The 19,505-nt window shown below is 32.3% G+C and overlaps 1 protein-coding gene across 4 annotated transcripts in view; it reads left to right on the plus strand.

Annotated features, from left to right (window-relative positions):
• ATG5 (autophagy related 5) overlaps positions 1-19,505 on the plus strand; it is a 116,741-nt gene that overhangs the window by 81,090 nt on the left and 16,146 nt on the right. For 3 of the 4 annotated variants that reach the window (XM_023530928.1, XM_011360704.2, XM_023530927.1), the window contains exon 7: positions 18,907-19,024. In XM_023530928.1, the coding sequence (XP_023386696.1) occupies positions 18,907-19,024 (118 nt within the window). Of the gene's footprint in view, positions 1-18,906; positions 19,025-19,505 lie in introns of those variants that run through there. The other variant, XM_023530929.1, reaches the window with a different exon arrangement.

Here is a 19,505-nt window from a genome sequence, read left to right on the forward strand (position 1 = left end):
CGCCCCCCGCCCCCCGCCCCCCCCCCCCGCCCAACCCCCCCGGGGGGCCTGTTGAACCCAGGATCTTCTGCTTGTAAAGCAGACGGGCTAACCACTACACCATGGAACCACCCCTTACTTTTTTCTTTTTTTTTTAACCAGTGTTCTCATTGCTCTTACAGAGAAAAGAGTATTTGAGGTCCTTACTCCACCATTACTGATGACATCACCATTTCTAATGCTTTTTAACCTTCAAATTTGGATATGTGAATTTTGTAGAAATTTGGGGAAGAAAATAAAGACTAAGGAGTTTTCTAAAGTTTTAAAAAGAAATCATTTTTTCTACTAATTTCTAAATATAAAAATTTTAACCCAGTATATTGCTTAAGAACAGGAATATCGCTATAAATGATAGATGATTATTTTTTGTAAAAGTCATACATACTTGATTATTTTAGAGTTTTTTTCCACATAGTTTTTCTGATAAATTGAAAATTAGAAGAATTTGAAAGAATTGAATCTGTAACATTCATTGATATAGCAAATGGTTAAGATAGAGAAGTTTTCATTTAGGCAATTTTAAGTTTCTGTCTCAACTAGCTGTATAAGATTTGGGGCATTCACCTCACATATCTGGACCTCAATTTTATCATCTGTAAAAGAAAGATAATAATATTTCATATGGTTGTTATGAAGGTTAAATGTAATTCTTTTAATAGTGTTGTGCTTGGTACATAAAAATAATTTGTAAATTATTTACTGTATTATTATTAGATGTTATTGACTTAACTCATTACAGTTTTGCTGTGAATTATTTTATCAGCAGTGATGATGGTTTGCCATGCCTCCTATATTCTTTTATTTTTATGACTAGTGGAACATATCTGACAAATATCTCTCTCCATATATCAGTGCATTTCTAGTCTTAGGATAGTCTTCTCTGTGAGGCTCTATCTGTTCCCAAAATCTGTTTCTCATCACTACCAAAGACTCACATAACCTACTTTTTCTGTTTCAGTTCTCTCTTACTTTATCACTTTTCTTCAAGTTCTTAGACTCAATACCATGGAATCACTTTTGATCCATTTCTTAGAATTGTACATTGTAATGTACCAGAACCATTTGCATTTATCCCCTTCTTGCCATTCGCACTTTCATTTCTGTTAGATTTTCAAAAACACAGTGAGATTTTAACCAAAGAACATCACGTGTTCCCCAAAGCATGCTCGATGTTTCATTTTCTTACAGTGTTCATTCCTAGGAATAGCATCTACTCTCAGGATGCTTCTAAACTTCCCTCAAATGTCACCTTCCAGAAAAAGTCTTTCTTGGTTTCTCCATAAGTGCTCCAATGATTCATACGATGTAGAAATTGTTTCTTCTTTCTTTTAACTTTCTTTAAAAACATTTCCTTCTAGCTTTTATTATGGCATTTGTAATTATAGAATATTAGAAACAGAGAAAGCCTTTAAGAATCATCTAATTAAACCTCCTAATTTTAGATAAAAGACAACTTGCACAAAACTCTTACCCAGTGTTCAAATGGATATTCGATGGCAGGATGGGAGTAGAACTTGAATCTTGGATTTTCAGCCTAGTTCTTTTTTTATATCAGCATTATAATATAATATCGACATTTCTGAAGCCAGAATGTGGATGTGTTGAAATCTATGTAGTTTCTCTGTAAGCACTCACCTGTCGATTCTTGGAGGACAAAGAATTGTTTCATTTTTCTCTGTATCTTTATAGATGTTTCTCAGAGACTGTTTCCTGATTGAATGAATGAATGAATGAATGAACAAATGACGAACAAATGAGTGAATAATACTTTGCTTTAGTATTAACATTCTTAATGTAAAACTCAAATGATCTTCCCTACTTAACACGCCTTTTAATTAAAAGAAATTGATAAATTGAGGCCAGTAGGGGGCAGCCCAACACAGCAAGTTTTGATAGCCCTTGCTGAATAAAAATAAGCTAGCTACTACTCTCTGAGATGGTTTTAGATTTAAATTGCTTCTTATGTGGATTTTTTTGAAAAATGAAAGCAAATATTAATTATTAGCTTATTTGGCAGGTGTATTTTAAAACAATTGTCATGTATAGGAATGGGAACTTTCTGATGCAGATAATTCGCTGTTTTGTTTTTAAAGCATTGGATGAGAGAAAATGATATTTATTAGAGCTTTTTAAAATTTTGCTTTATTAATTTCAAAGTAACAGAATATTATGTTTTCCCTAACTTATTGCTAGAAAAATGAAAGTAGGTAAAGTTATTATTATCCCAAACTACTAAAGCTATTATTAAATGAAGTCAACATTTTCTCATTACTCATTTATTGCACTAAGCTAGGTCATTGTTTCATTTAATATTTCCAAGATTAAAAAACATTACTGATAATTATAGACAAATAATAACTAACATTTATTGAGCATGTTACTATGTGCCAGATACTATTTTAAATATTTTACAAGTATTCATTCATTTAATCCTCACTGTAGTTCTCTGGGATATGTGCAGGTACTATCCTCAATTAATCGATGTAGTAATTGAGGTAAAAATTGGTTATTGTAACTTGCCCAGAGTCACTCAGTTTAGTTAATGGAAGAGCTGAGATTTGAACCCAGGCAGTAGTGCTCCAGAGTTCACACTCTTAATCAGTATTCCTTTTAATATGTTGTTAAGTTTATTACTTTTATCTTCTTACTCCTTTGGTCATAACTTTCCATTTGAGACTGTTTTCCACTTTATACACACATCAGGCTCCTTATTACTCCACCCTTCTGGTTGCTTCCTGACTTCTGTCCTTTTTTTCCTTCTAATATAGAAAATGCATGGACAGAAAGTAAAAACATAACATCCTGCCTTTAGTGTGAAGAGATTAAAACAGATAGATAAAATTATGTGGTTTCTTTCTCTTTTATTTACAGAATGTTCTTTTTCTTATTACCGATTAAGCAATTTTTAGTGATCACATTAAAACATGGACTCTCAAACTTAGAATGAACTTCATTCCCCATGCTTAAGCATGTAGTACTGTGGGGGTAATTTTAGAAGACAAAATATCAAATACCCCATTTTAAAGGAGACAGATTGTGATAAGATGGTCTTAATTATTTCACTAAAAATGATTTTTTAAAATTCCCTCCACAAAGAAATTTTTGACTGTAAGACGCTTAGTGTTTTATTATAATGTTCTGACATATGTAAAAATTAACCTGTTATTGGTATGTATTTTCTTTCCCTGCTTTTGATAATTTTACCAGTCCTTAATACACTCTTTGAGAATATGAGTAAATATGGTAAAAATAAGTTAGATTCCAGTTGGTCAGTTTGAAATTTAACAAAAGCTCAGGTTAAATGTGAGCTTAAAATTTATAAGCTTAAAAAGTCATAACTGTTGACTAAAATGAAAATAGAGCTGTTCATTCTTAAGTATTCAGTAGTATTTGTGTCACAAAATAATATCTTAGCATATAACTCTTAAGAAAATATTTTTAAATTAAGTTTATTCCTTGACTTATTAGTCTTATTTATTAAGGTAACTCAGATTACAGTTAATATTTGAGTTTCTTGGAGGAATTGTCAACCCTGGTAATAAATGCCCGAGATAATCTGTACCTTAGGACAGCCAGCCACAGTCTTGCTGCTGATTTAATGATTGACATTCAGTCTTCCATCTTTTCCTGACTTTCTCAGACGTGGGTTTTAGCTTCCTGATTTACCTATGGCCTAATAAGGTCTTGGCAGTTGCAAGCCTAAGCTTAGTTTCCATACAAAGAATGTTCATTCCTTCAATCTGCTATTCAAAAAAATCTCTAAGACCCAAATTGGTTTCTTTGTGTCCCTATCACATTTTTCTGATTTCAGTCCCTTTCTTTCCATCTCAGAAATGATACACTTTAGGGTAGTCATTTACTCTATTGACAATTTCATGGTGTAAGAAAATTTGCTTAATCACTTATCTATTCCAATAGTGAAAACTGCCTTCTGATTTTTTTTTTCTGTTCTTCTCATAAATGATTTTCATATAACATGCCAGAACACACAACACCTGTGTGTTAAGAACAGAATTACTAGGCATTGATTCTTAGTAGTGGTTCCTTCTTTTGGGTAAATATGAGAGTTGCTTTTGGTCTAATTACTCATACTTTTAAAATAACTACTTGCTAATAATTTCAAGTAGGTTAATATATAGGATGATTATTTAGGAATATTTAAAGGAAAAACCTTCAATTTAGAAAATATAAAGGCCAATATTCTATTCTTTATTTCTGACCTGATCCTAGAAAATTTTGTTTGATGTTTTATATTCTGATACTGTATATGTCTCAGTTGTTGTATCATACTTGTTTTGTTTTTAATTTTTAAGGTTTTGAGGGGTTGTATAATACTTTTATGATCCATGTAGATTGTTTATAATAAGATGAGTCCTAAGGAGATGACATAAGTACAAATATATATGTATAGATATATTGATGTATATATATAACAATTATATTGGTATTACATATAGATACAGATATTGATATACATATTTGAAACTCCACAAATATTGAGGATGGTGACTTCTTTTGCAGATTGTGATATATTAAAATGTTAATTCTCAGTTAAGAAATATGTCTTAGTTTAAACATTTAATTGTATTGTCTTACTTTGATGCCTTGGGAGCATTTTACAGAATACTGTATATCTTGTCTTAAACAGGATATATCTCTCAAAGGTCTGCTTCAAAAAAGGCTATAAATTTAAAGGAAGGTCAGTGCTGGTTCAGAGAGCCACTGTTTGAGTGTATTGCTGAGGGGTTGACGGGTAGAGAGAGTTCTCTATCAATGGAATGATGAGTCTGATAATAATTAAGTTTAACAGAATCGTGTCTACATTTGGAAACCATATTTGAGTAGACCATATGTCTACCTTGGGTGTGTTCTCTTCATGAAAGTCACCTGTCTGCATGCATATGTTGTGACACAATTATATACAAAACATAAATCAATTAAAATTGTACTAGTTGTGAAATTATATGAATTAGTAATTTGAGGATTTTAAATGATTATCGAGTTCGTTGATGAATGATTTATATATTAGATAGGTGGCTGAATTAATCTATTCGAAACTGAGGATTCAAACTAATGTATGTTACTTCGTATTGAACTTCATTTAACCATGTTTTACACCAAATTAAACTTGTCTTCAAAATATCATTGAAAATGGAAATTACATTTGAAATGTAGAAAATTAACATATATTTCTAAGAAGCAGCATGTTTTCAGAGCTAAAGACCCAGAAATCCCATGTAGTACTTAATATTAACATTTTGTCTAGATCTCTCAAAGCATAGATGAAAGGAACATTGGTTATTTCATGTGAAAAGGAAAGAATTTATCCTTCTAGTTTAAAATTTGAAGGAATATATTTCAAGAGGCCCTTGTGTCCTTTTAGTCTTCCTTTCTCTTCTTTTCCTCCTTACTTTTTCTTTTCTTCATCTTTCTGTCCTACCTTTCTGCCTTTAGAGTCCTTCCCTTTCTCTGCCTCACTAATCTGAAAAGTGTTTTTATTTTTACTACATAGTAAAGCATTTCCTATTTTAATTGAAGTTTTGAAGTTTACTTTTAAAAGCAGAGCTTTGTTAAAGGAAAAATACCTCCATTAGCTTACATTTAAAATCCTTTTCATCATGATGAGGGTAATTATCTGTTACTTCTAAGAAAGCCATAGCTAATTTCTGACTGGGCGTATGTACATGTTTAAAGTAACTTAGAATCAGCTTGGGACAGTTCTGACGTCTTCTGCTTATGTAATGTAGCATCCGTACTCTTCACTAGGTGTTCATTTTAGCTACAGATGCTTCATATAAAACAGGGTATAGTAACTTTCAAAAGGATCTACACATCAAAGTGTAACTTGAACTCTGGTTTTCACATTGCTTGAGGAATCCTTAATGGAGTAGAACTAACAAATTTGCCTTTCTCCCGACCACATTATCATTTTAAAACTTTTGACTTCTGTGCCTTCCTAAGCCATGTCACATGTAAATGAATAGTTTTATTACTTTGGAATGTTTTAACAATGTTCACATTAAATAGTATTGTAATCATATTCTGTGTAATACAGAAGATTTCCTTTAATTTAATTGTAATTGATTCTGGGGAATAATGATGCTGTTTTTGCAACAGTAAATAAAGTTCCTTAAGTAAAGTAAAGCACTATCTTTTAAGTTGGAATATCACATTCTTTCACTATTTTGTATTTTGGCTGATAACTATTCATGAAGCCAAGTATCTCTTTTAAGACCTGGTTCCTGAGAAGACTTTAAAATAAGTGCTGTGATTACAGCTTTTAGCCACAACGTATCCTCTTTTGCTAGTGAATCCTTTGGAATAGAATGCCTCTTGTTCAACCCCTCACCACAGTCTTCCTTTCTCAGATGAATAAATTGTCAAATTACACAAGACTTAATCTTTGAAGTCTACACTCCTCTTAAAACCCTGTTTAAAAATCATCACTTCGGTGTACTAAATAACAAAATATTTATGCTATTTTAAAACTTACATTATGGAAAGGAAACCTGTAATTTGACTTGCTGAATTGATGATTGTTGAATTATTATCTTGAAATAAAATATCGTTGGGATATATCAGCCTACTTTGAATTCTATAGACCACCCTCTCTTCATATACTATGCTCCAAAAATTTGAATTTTTTATGGAGATAGGGACTCGTATCATGAATAATAAAATTCTCAAGATAGGTCATGTAATTAATAATGAAATTGAACTAAGATAGCAGTACTGTAAACCCTAACTGCATTTATATATTGTTCCTTACCATTCCAGATTCTAATTCAAGAATCTGCAAGAAGAGTTCCCTTTTACTGCAGAGTCCTTCCTGCCCATTCAGGTCACAGCACTGTGGGTGGGAATCAGAGGTTCCACGCTAGTAAGGAAGGAAGTAGAACGATGAGGAGTTCCTTTGCTATACTGACTGGTGGAGAGAGTCCTGGGAAAGCTCAGAAACAGTTGACATAATGAGCCTACAATCTGGGCAGCAGTTTATCAATAAGGACATTTTTTATGATCCAGACACTATGTGGTAATATAGATTACTTCTATTTGATATAACTCATTATTAAATTCTGAGTCTACTTTAGTAATCCTTCCTCCTTTTAAACTAGCATTTTGTAATTTCAAAACTTTTTTACTTCATTTTAAGTGTTAGAATACAGATTTTAAATGCATTTTGCTGGACAGTTAGGCAAAGTTATTTTAAATTCCCGCAGACGACTTTAAAATTGCCATGACACTGTACAACTTCTTAAAGAAAAACCTGTATTTTTTCTGAATTGGTGAGGGCAGGAATATTTCTCTGATCCTTATTGTTTGGGGGCTCTTGACCTCCTTGAAAATTAAAAAAAAAATTTTGAGGGAGATATAATTATTGTTTATAAAAACTCATGAAACAAACATGTATGATGAATAGTTATAAATCAAACTATGATGAATCCAGGCTATCAGCCCAGAAGGACTCCTCCTACCTCCCACATGAGGAATTTTTACTTACATTTTCTTTTTAATAACAGCTTTATTGAGGTTTGGTACTATAAAAAGTTCACCCTTTTAAAGTGTACTATTGATTTTTTTTTAAAGAATACTCACAGAGTTGGTGAAACCATCACTATTATATACAGTAGGTCCTCACATAACGTTAAGTTCTGCAACTTTAAGCAAAATGACAAAAAATGTGTAACAAAACCAGTTTTACTATAGGCTAATCGATATAAAGAAGTTAAGTTCCTGAGGCGTCTCATCAGTGTTGTAATGAAACTAGGTTATTTGAGGACATGCTGTAGTTCCAGAACACTTTTATCACCCCTAAAAGAAACCCCATAGCCCATTAGCAGTCACTTCTTATTCCCCCTTCCCTCCAGCCATGGCAACCGCTAATCTGCTTTCTATCTTTATGGATTTGCCTATTCCGAATACTTCATATAAAAGGAATCTTAAAATACGGTCTTTTATATCAAGCGTCTTTCACTTGCATTACATTGCCGGGGTTCATCAACGTTGTAGTATATTTCAGTATATCCCTCTTTGCGGCCAAGTAATATTTCATCATACAGAGACATTACATTTTGTTTATCCATTCACCAACTGATGGACATTTGGATTTTTTTCTACTTTTTGGCTGTTATGAATAACTGCTGCTGTGGACATTAATATATAAGCTATTGCGTTGACATGTATTTCCAGTTCTCTTGGGTGGATACTTAGTAGTGGAATTGCTGGGTTATATGGTAATTTTTATTTAAGCTTTTGAGGAGCTGCGAAACTGTTTTCCAAAGCTTCTACACCATTTCAAATTCTCTCCAGTAATGTATGAGAGCTCCAATTTGTCCACATCCTTACCAACACTTGTTATTTCCTGTCATTTTAATCATAGCCATCTTTAATGGGTATAAAGGGGTATATCATTTAGGTTCTGATTTGTACTTCCTAATTACTAAAGATGTTAAACATCTTTTCATGTGCTTACTGGCCATTTTTATATCATCTTAGAAGTATCTTCAAATCCTTTGCTTATTTTTTAATTACATTGCCTTTTTATTGTTGAGTTGAAAGAGTTCTTTGTATATTCTGGATACTGATCCCTTATCAGATATATGATTTGCAAATATCTTCTCTCATACTGTGGATTTTCTGCTTTTCTTAAAGTACAGAGATTTTTAATATTGACAAAGTCCAGCTTTTTTGGTTGCTCGTGCTTTCAGGTTGTCATTAAGAAACCATTGCCAAATCCAAAGCCAAGTATTCGTGCCAGAAACAAAATTATCAACATTCCCGTATTAAAACTTTATTTAGCATTCACTGTAAAACCCACAGACCATGTTCAGAGAGCTGAGGATTTTACAGAGCTTCTTAGCTGCTAGCCCAGGTTTAGAAACACTTTTATAGTGGATAAGACACTTAACTGGGTATCAAGAGAACAGAATTTCAATTCTGAGGTCAGCACAACCTCTTTTACGCAGACGTTTCTTCTTGCTATTTTGATTTCTTTATTTGTGCAAATTAAAAATTCTACTTATTTTATGTAAGCATAACATAAATATAGAAATAATCCCTATGTAAAAGTGTTCTTTGATTCTTCAGTAGAAAACATTTTATTAATTACATTAGTCTTGTAATTGGTCTACCTTTTTAGTGTGGCTTTGGAAAAATTAGCAAAGATATTTTAAAACTCTTAGAGATAATGAAATTTATGATATTGAAATCTTTTGGAGAAATGTTAGAAGTAAGATAACTATTACTAAAAATATCAATCTAGTACTTTTATAGGAAGCTTCTCATTTGACCACTGTATTAATAATTTCATATAAAAAATTTTTAAGCAATATAACTTGTTTTGTAAATTGGCTCATAAACCACCAAATTGATCTCAATCTTGATCAACAGGAAAATGGTGCTTCCTTGAAACACATTTTATTCAATGAAGGGATATGAGGAAGACACAAACTGTTGCCTGCTTTTGAAGAAAATTTGCTTAACTATTTATGTGACAAAATATATTTGACATCGTCTAGACAGAATTATAATAAATATAACAATTTAAATAAGACAAAACATAAATTTCAAACCAGATGTGTGGATATAATTCTGATGGGTGCTTTCATTTAATCATAGTCTCAATTAAAACACTACTGCTTTGAGGATTAAGTGTCCCTGACTATAATAATGACAGCTTTTCAAATGTTAATTATTATTTTTTAGAGTAGTCAGGAATATTAAAAGTGGACTTCAGACTCGGGTAGCATAACTACAGAAAGTGCTTATTTTCAAATCTCCTATTTCCCTACATAAAGGATAAAAGTAGTCTGATTAAGTGGCACAGACTCCCCCCCCCCCAGCTCCCCTCTGTGTTGCCCCACTTCCCACCACCAAAAGGACTGTTTACTGTAAAGGTCTGAAAGCATTCATTTGAAAATGGTCTGTTCTTTTTACTTAATGAGGTATTGTAATTGTGTATATTCTTAAGCTAATTTTAATATGAGGCTTCTTTTGAAAAGCATGCGATGCAAAATTTGATACGCATGAATATATCTCAGGCCAAATATGCATGTGACAGTTTGAAGCACATATGATGTGTCATTGTTGGTAAAGTCTGGGGGCATATCCTGTGTAAACCCCTCTTTTTATTTGTGCCACATATTTATTCTAATTAACAAGACTTCAGAGGGAACCGATGGTTGATTACCAGTTATTTTTTATTCTTTCCATTATTGGTTCTGTGGAGACTAAATAGTGTTACATTTCTCAACAGTGATTTTTAAAAGGATGAATGAAAATAACTAATCATTATTAAGCACCTGTTGTATGAGGTGTTTTATGGATCTCCTTTAATCATCACAGCAGTCATTTAAAAATATATATTATTCCCATTTTTCAAATTTAGAAACAGACTCCCAATAATTGATGTAATTTGCCATAGATACACTGTCAGTTGTGTTGTGAGTTGGGATTCCAACCAAGCCTTTCCTAATCTCCCTGCATTTGACATTACACTCTATGTGCTAAGCTCTTAGCCCACTTTTCTTCTCTGATCTACTAATTTCTCACAGGTCCCATTATATTCCAACTGCCCTCTGAATACTTTCGTAGGGAGAAGACTTGTGAAAGGAAGGATTGGTACTGACCGCTTGCCTAAAAGGCCTTATCTCTTTCTCTATTTAAAAAAATATATGTATTTCAAGTTGGAACCTTAAAGACCTATATTCCCTCCTTTGTTTTCATCTTCTTTTGAAACTCTCTACTCTTTTACTACCTTACATTCTACCACACTTAGCATATTTTACTTTGTACCTACTTGTGAATCTTCCTCTCTTAGGAAATGAAATTTTGTAGCCAGTTATGGTTTTGGGGGTTTATTTTTGGTTTTGCTCTAACTACCAAAAAGTCCAGAATTAAATTTTGTCCTTGGGCTTTTAAATTTGCTAACAGCCCTTTTGTACATATTTCTGTTATCACTTAATACTGTATTACAATTGGTTGTTTATATGTGCTTTATTCATCTTTGATTCCCCTAGCACAGTGATACCCTAGTAAGTGCTCACTAAATGTTTAATGAGCGAAGATTTATGATATACTTTACCCTTGCCCTCTATTTATTAGTCTGAGATCCTGGACCAGGATATTACTATTGGGATCATTTTTTTTTTTCTTTTTCCTTTTTTTTTTAGTGGCTGGACTCTGAGTGCCTGGGTCTGGGCTGTTTAGGGGGAAAGGAGGCAGCCATATGCACTGTGCCTAGTTGCAAACACCACAGGGCTTGGCTGGATTAGGCAAGAATTTATCCAAAGCACATGAAATCAGCCCTAACCCAGAATAGGAAGTAGGAAGTGAATCTAAGGAGTAAAACCAGAGATGAAAGCTGGAGTGCTGCCAAGGGAGTGGGGTGGAACCATAGTCAAGAAAATAAGATGTGATCAGAGACTGAGGTTTGGGAATAGGGTAGGAAACAGAATTTGAAAGGATGTGGGATGCATGGTTCTGGATTGAGGCTGTGAACACTTAGGGAGTGGGACTGATTTTTAAGTTGCTAGATTAAAAGAGCTACTTAGGACTGGTCAGAGAGTTTTGTGAGAGCAGAAACTATGTTACTCATTTTTTGCTGAATACCACTAACAAGTACCTTATACAGTGAAAGAAATGGATTAAAGTAAGAATAAATGAATGAATCAATGAAACAAATCTATTTTCAGATCACCTAATTTATCTACATCTTATATCCATTTTCTCTGCCACCATATAAGTTAATATCCTCATTAATTCTCAAATAAACCAAAGGGACTCAACAATTCTTCAGTTTCTTCCCGGTTTTAATTCATATTATAGACTGTAGCCGGATCAGTCTTTTTTTAATAAAAAAAATTAAATTTATTGCAACTAAAACAAAAACAGTTCAACCCCCACCCCCAACCACCACCATTCTGTTGTCTGTATCTATGAGCTTGGTTGTTTTTTTGTTTGTTTTATTTTTAGATTCCACTTAAAAAAGAGATTGGATAATTCTCTCCAAGCTACATATGTGTTAATAGTTTTAGTTGTTATATTGCTTTTGTTATAAGCAATCTCAAATCTTTTTTTTTTTTTTATTTTTAGCATAGGCAGGAAACAAATAAAATGTCCTTTATTGCAATTTATTTATCTTTATATCCTTGTAATGCCTGTCACCACTATGGAATATCAGCGACTACATGATTCTCAAAAATAAATTATATTGTGATTTTATTTTCTTTAAGAATTTTAAGAAAGGTTTTATCACTTAAGAAAGGTTTTATCACTTTATTACTGTCACGATTTTGGTAATAATGAAGCTTTCACTACTTGTTATTTAAAGCTTTTCAAATACAGTTTATTTTAAAACTGATTTTGATAGCCCTAGTAATTGTTGATGAGGTTTTTAATATTGGAGGTGGCTTTTGTACACGGATAGCATCCTTATAGTTATTTATTTTTTTATTAGACTTGTATATTGTAAAATCTAGTTTTTCTAATTCTTTCAGTTCAACTTATGCTAGTTATAAATATAACAAATTTTATATAAAAATGAGAGCAATCTGTTTCACTTCTTGATATTTCTATAATCCCTTTTTTGGATTTAATTCTTCTAAAACACATAGTACTAATTATAAATCTAATTACATTCTTTATTGATCAATAAATAGACATTGATAATTCCAGGTATAGTTCAGTATAGCTGATTTTCAAAAAATACCTATAAATAGAATAAGTGGAAATCCTTTGGTATACTGAAGCAGCTCTTATAAATCAAATAATTTTTTTTTTACTTATAAATGTAGAAAATCATCCTATCAAAGGACTTGAAAGCAAAGCACACACACAAAGTAACTGATAACATCAAAACTTGTTGCTACACCTGGAAAAATACAATGTATATGAAGTAACAATATAATATTTGTTTCTTCCCCTCAACCAAGAAGAATAAAATGACCACCTCAGGCTAACTGGAGCAAATGTTATGGATTCAATTTACAGTGATTCAGGTCATTGGTTGGAGATTCTGAACCTGGATATTACTACTAGGATAATTCTGTCCGAGCTGTTTTAACAAACTGGGCCCCTTGTCATCATCAAGTTCTGCCTGCTGTGTCAATAGGAGACACTACCACCACCACCACACTTTCACACACACCCCACACCCCACCTTTTAATTAAGACCATTTGTAAGTTTCACAACCCAGTGAATCATCATTCATCTACTGGACATCTTTTAAGTTGTATCCTTTCTGAATTTTTGTTTTTCTCCTTAATAACTTTTAATCATTTTATGAATAGAATCTCTCTTTACTATCTGATATGATTCTTCCTCCTCTTTATGGTCATTGGCTCGACGGTCACTGAGCCTTCTAGCTATAAATTGTCATTTTTAACAAAAACCACATTTAGAATTCATATTTCATGTTGATAAAACATGTATGACCAAACAACAAAATTAGCACTGATATGTAGTGACAGGGTGACTACAAAATTAGTATATCTTATAATCATCCATGTTTTATATTACAACTCCATACAAAATACGTATTAGTATTTAATAAATTTCTCTTGAGTGTCAAGTCACATTTGTAAGAACGCTAACAATACTCACCGAGTATTTACTATGCACTAGGCATTGTTCTAAATGCTTTTCATTAATTAACGTATAATCTTCACATACAGTTGTAACAAATAATCCAGAAAGATCTATATATTCTTCACCCAGTCTCCCCCATTAGTGATATCTTGTATAACTAAAGTACAGTATCATAACCAGGAAATTGACGTGGATATAATCCACAAACCTTACTCATACTCCATTAGTTTTGTGCTATCACAAAGGCTACCCTTTTATAGCCACAGACATCTACCTCACCCACCTCATTTCCCTCTCGCCCTAACCTCTGAAAACCACTAATTGGTTCCCATTTCTAAAATTTTATCATTTTGCTGATGTTATGTAAATGGAATCCTACAGTACATAACCTTTTGAAATGGGCTTTTTTTATGCAACATAATTCCCCTGAGCGCCATCTAAGTTGTTGCATATATTAATAGGTTTTTAAATTATTATTATTGCTGAGTAGTATTCTGTGGTATGAATATAGCACAGAGAGTTTAACCATTCTCCTGTTGAAGGACAGTGGGATTGTTTCCAGTTTTTGGATATTATGAGCAAAGCTGTTATGAACATGTATATACAGTTTTTTGAGAACATAAGTTTATTTTTCTAGGAATACTCAAGAGTAAAATTGCTAGGTCATAATAGTAAATGTATGTTTAGTTTTGTAAGAAACTGCCATACTCATTCCAGAGGGGCCGTACCGTTTTACATTTGCACCAGTGATATATGACTGATCTACTTTCTCCACATACTCACCAGCATTTGTGTTATTACTTTTTTTTAGACATACTGGTAGGTGTATAGTGACATGGCATTGTGGTTTTAATTTGCATTTCCTTAATGGCAAATGATGTGTCAGTCATCTTTTCATGTGCTTATGTGCCATCTATATACCCTCTTTGGTGAAATGTCTGTGTCTTTTCCCCATTTTGTAATTTAATTCTTTGCTTTTTTATTATTGAATTTTTAGAGTTCTTTATATGGATATGTGGTTTACAGACATTCTCCCTGTTTGTGGTTTGTCTTTTCATCTTCATAGGATCTTTTGCAGAGCAGAAGTTTTATTGTTGCTTTTTGATGCAGCCCAGTTTATCAGTATTTCCTTTTATGGATCTTGCTTTTGGTGTTAATTTCTAGACCAGTTATAAATTTAATCCTAAAATGACTGACTCTTGTCCCCTTGCCATATAAAAATACATTAGCAACATACGCTGAATTTCATATAGACAAGTGAACTTAGAGAAAAAAAAGTTCGAAAGGAAATAAAAACTTGAGTCTGCTAAATTGGGATAGTATTAAGTTAAAATATCTATTCCAGTCTTCTAAAACTGTTGATCATGGTTGTGGTCTGTGTTTTAGGATGTGTGTTTAGGTGATCATGTGTACCATGATTTTTGCTCACATATATCGCAAAAATTCTGCAATGTAGATATTATCTCCATTTACACTCATGCATGTGTGTGTATTTCTGTTTCACAGTTGAGGAAACTGAGGTTCAGGAAAGTTAGGTAATTGTCCCCATGCTCCTATAATAAAGACAGAACCTGGACTTGAAGCCAGTTCTTTCTGGCTGCAAAGCTCACTATGCTCTTTAATAACTCATAGTTTTTGTTGTAGTATGTACTTTAGGTAACTCATAAGAACCAAACTTGATCTTAGTGATGTAGTTGTACCTATTCTTAAAGTCCGTACATTGTCTACTAGTCAGTCAACATTTCTTGTTTTATCAACTTTAATGTTAACCTATTTGGCTATATTGGAAATAGACCTTTCCTTGTATTTTACTTCTTAGGCATAAAATTGATGATATCATGATTAGCGTACTGATGCGTAGTCGTTACACACATTATAAGAATTCAAGTGTCACTCTTGAACTATCAGTCTAAGAAAATATGTAAGATTCACTAAAATGTTACAGATTTAATTTACAGAATTTACAAATTTGGTTCTGCTGCTTCTGTTCACTCTATCTCCAAAGTAAATCAACAATATAACTTTTCCATATAGGAAAAAATTGTTATTTCATTGGTGAGGGTGCATGACTAGAGGAGGCATGGGAACAGCCAGCCAGTAGCACCCCAATTTTATATTCCATTTGGCATATTTAAGAAATGACTAATATATATATTTTTTAAATAACAAGGGCTGTTTTCAAAGATGACTTTACCAAGTCATATTATTTCTTATGAGAGAGTAATACTGTTTCTTGGAAGTCACTGAAATAGTTTACATATTTATAAATTAATGGCTAGATTAAGTAAGTATTGGCTATATTTCCTTATAGCGGCATTCTTGTCTCTCAGACTAAGATTCAGAATACCATGGATGTGGTTAGCATTGTCTGGTTTCATGTATACTAAATCAAAGTTTAAAAGAATTCATGTTCAAGGAGCTTTTTACATTTTTTAAATTCTTGCTATATTTAAAAGGAAGATAGCTTTTAAATATTTCCTAGCATAATTTAGTATTCTCTGCTGAACTCCAATTTAGGTTTAATGAGATTTGTTTAAGAAATATGCCTCAATTTACTCTCTAGTCCCATTGCCCTTTGGAACCTCTGTAAAGTTCTTGAATGCATGACCTGTCTGTGGAGAGCTTTTGTTTTAAGGGTGACTCCTGAAATTGAGTATTTTTCATATTTGGTGTGACTTACTCAGACACTTGTGTGCTTTTTTTTTTTTAGCATACTAAAATTTTAAGAATAAGAATATAAGTTTTGGGGGGTAGGGTAGGAAAAAAGAATATAAATTCTTAAAAAGGCACACTAATCAGTATGACACAGAATGTTCATTAGATTTTTGATTAGGGTATTTGGGTCTTTGTCTTTTAAAATAAGCTTTTTGTTGTATAAGAAACAGCACTTTGTTGAGAGTTTTCTTGGTTACCATTCTACACAATTTACTTAGAATATTAACAGTACTGGGGCTTCCCCGCTGCCCCAAGCAAATAATGTCATTATAAAGGTTGTTATACCTTTATTATAACCGCTCAAAGATTCTAGAAAAAGAAATGCAGAGAAATTAGAGGACATTTCTCTAAAAATGGAGGTAAAGGAGAATTTCTGGATTTTAATAATTTTAGTTGGCCTTTTCTGTTTAGCATATTGTTTTATTGTATTATAGCTATTATATAATATTATATATTATTATAACTAAGCCATCTCTCAATTCTGTCACTAAGTAGGGAGCAATTGAATCTTGAAAAAATTTCTTTGACTTTGCTGAAAACATTAGTATTTTCAGATCAAACTATGGATGATATTTTATTTTATTTTTTTTGTTTTTTTGTTTTTTAACTGGGTATACAGTCCTTCCCTTCCTTTTCCACTGACCCGGTCCCAGTTGTCATCACATGGGCGTGCATTATTCAAACAGCCTCTCTCACCAGTCATCCTGATGTTACCTCTTAACCAAGTCATTGTACACAGTGCTGCTTTCCATTAGCCTTCAGAAAAAGCTTCTTTCATCACGTCACTTCCTTTGCTAAAAAGTCTTAAAAGCCTCTTCATTGCTTGGAAGATAGAAAGCCTTAAGTGGGTGGTGGCTATTTTAAATTATTACTTCAGTCCCCTTTTCATTTCTTCTCTGAGGTCCCCTAACCTTTATTAACTTCACATAGTTAATTCTTGATCGTGTATGATACCATTCTCAGTTTCATCTTGTGTGAAAAGTATGAGCTTCCTAAATTGAAGGATATTAATCAGACTTTAAAAAAAAAAGAATTCAGTTATTGAAGTGAATTGCATAATATTCAGTGCATACTAATTATCAAAGTTTTAGTTTTCTACATTTTTTTCATACTTGCCATAGACAACTGTATTACTGGAATACTATTTTTAACATGTATTATGTATTCACTGAATACACGGTGTAAAACTAGTAAAGGTGACTCTCACATACTTGCACTACATCTACTTTGGTGTTTTTTTTTTTTTTACATTTAGTGTATGTCCACACTTAAAACCAGAGTTTTCCCAAATCTATAATAGTTATGTCGAAGAAGTCAAGGTATACCTGCGATAAAAGAAAACAAAACAAATAAAAATTGTCCTTAATGGCTAGATATTTGAGATCACTGTCTTATAAAATATAAGGCATCACTCTGTATTTGTAAGTTTTTATGATTTTTCACTCCAGGAAGCTTAAAATAAAAACTTACCATCTTAAAATAACAGTTAAGGAATTGGAGGCAGGGGGAGTTATTCTCTTCACCATTTATTTATTTACTTACTTACTTACTCTGTACTTGGCACAGCTCTTCAGTTATTCCCACAACAAACTTAGAAGATGTAGAATGTCCCAGATATCCAAAGAAGCTGAGTGCAAGCTCATAGAGCTCATAAATGATACTGCTGTTCGTAGACTAGCTGATTCCAGAGCCTCTGCACTCTGTGTCATTATGAGGTTCCCGTCATCATTGACATACTCCTATAGAGGCAGTTTAGAAAAATAAAATTTAATTTTAAAAGTAGGTAAAACATTGAAATTATTAGCAATAAGTCATGACAGAGTGCTAATAACACTTGTCAGAAGAAATACTGCATCTACAATTCTGAAAAATTTTAAACATACAGAGAAATTGAAATCACAAAACAACTAAGATCATATATGCTTCACCTAGATTCACAGTGAACATTTTTCCACATTTGCTCTCTTCTCCCTCTCCTTTCCCCTCTTCCTCTCATCAATGGAAAGTAAATTTCAGACATCATGGTATCTCATCCCTAAATACTTGAGCATGATTTTTTTAATTATAAGGATATTGGCTTTATAACCTTTGTCACACCTAGGAAATCTGACATTAATTCAATAATATTATCTAATGTTTATTCCTCATTTCCTAAGTTATTCCAAAAATGTCTTTTATATCTGATTTTTTTAAATTTCTTTCTCCAATCCAATATTCAATCATGATTTAATTTTTTGAATTTAGTTGTTACATCCTGTCAATCTCTTTTAATCTTTTTGTGTCGTTTTATTTTTTAATGCTTTTGAAAACTTTTCTGGAGAGTCCAGGCCTGTTGTCTCTAGAATGTTGCACATTTCTGGATTTGTCTGATTGCTTCCTCATTATTAGATTGACTTGACTTTGTTAAGCACTTTTGGCAATAATACTACATTTGTGATGTATGTTCCAGATTACACTATATCAGAAGACATTTAATGCATACTTTAAATTTCTGATCTATTAATTTGTATTCATAGCAACAAAGACTTAATCGTTTGAATTCTTTTTTTTCATTTTTCAAATAGACAACAACTGAACGACCTTTCATTCAGAAGCTTTTTCGTCCTGTGGCTACAGATGGGCAATTGCATACATTAGGAGATCTCCTCAAAGAAGTTTGTCCTTCTGCGGTTGCTCCTGAAGGTAATATAGTCAACAACAGTAAAATATTTCATTTCTCTTTGTCACTGAGGTAACATAAGCATTCTGCATTTATAAATAGCATTTACTAGTTTCTTCAGGAGGATATTTTCATTATCTTGTAGGGAAAAATCTTTTAAACAGAAGCACTTGATATTTAATTTATTATTTATAAATTAATAAATTATACAATTTAATAAATTATAACAATTAATAAATTATAACAATTTATAAATTATTGACACCAACAAAATATCCAACTCTCTTTAGCAAAATAAAACACGCTGTTCTTTTTGTTTGTTTTGTGGGAAACATATCAGTATGTTTTTATTTATTGAGGCAACATTGGTTGATAAAATTATATAGGATTCACGTGTACAGTTCTGTAATACATCATCTATATATTGCATTGTGTTCCTCACCTAAAGCCAAATACTATTCCATCACCGTATATTTGATCCCTTTTATCCTTTTCTATTTCCCC

The sequence above is a fragment of the Pteropus vampyrus genome, unplaced genomic scaffold (genome assembly GCF_000151845.1).
Source record: "Pteropus vampyrus isolate Shadow unplaced genomic scaffold, Pvam_2.0 Scaffold58, whole genome shotgun sequence".
NCBI lineage: Eukaryota > Metazoa > Chordata > Mammalia > Chiroptera > Pteropodidae > Pteropus > Pteropus vampyrus.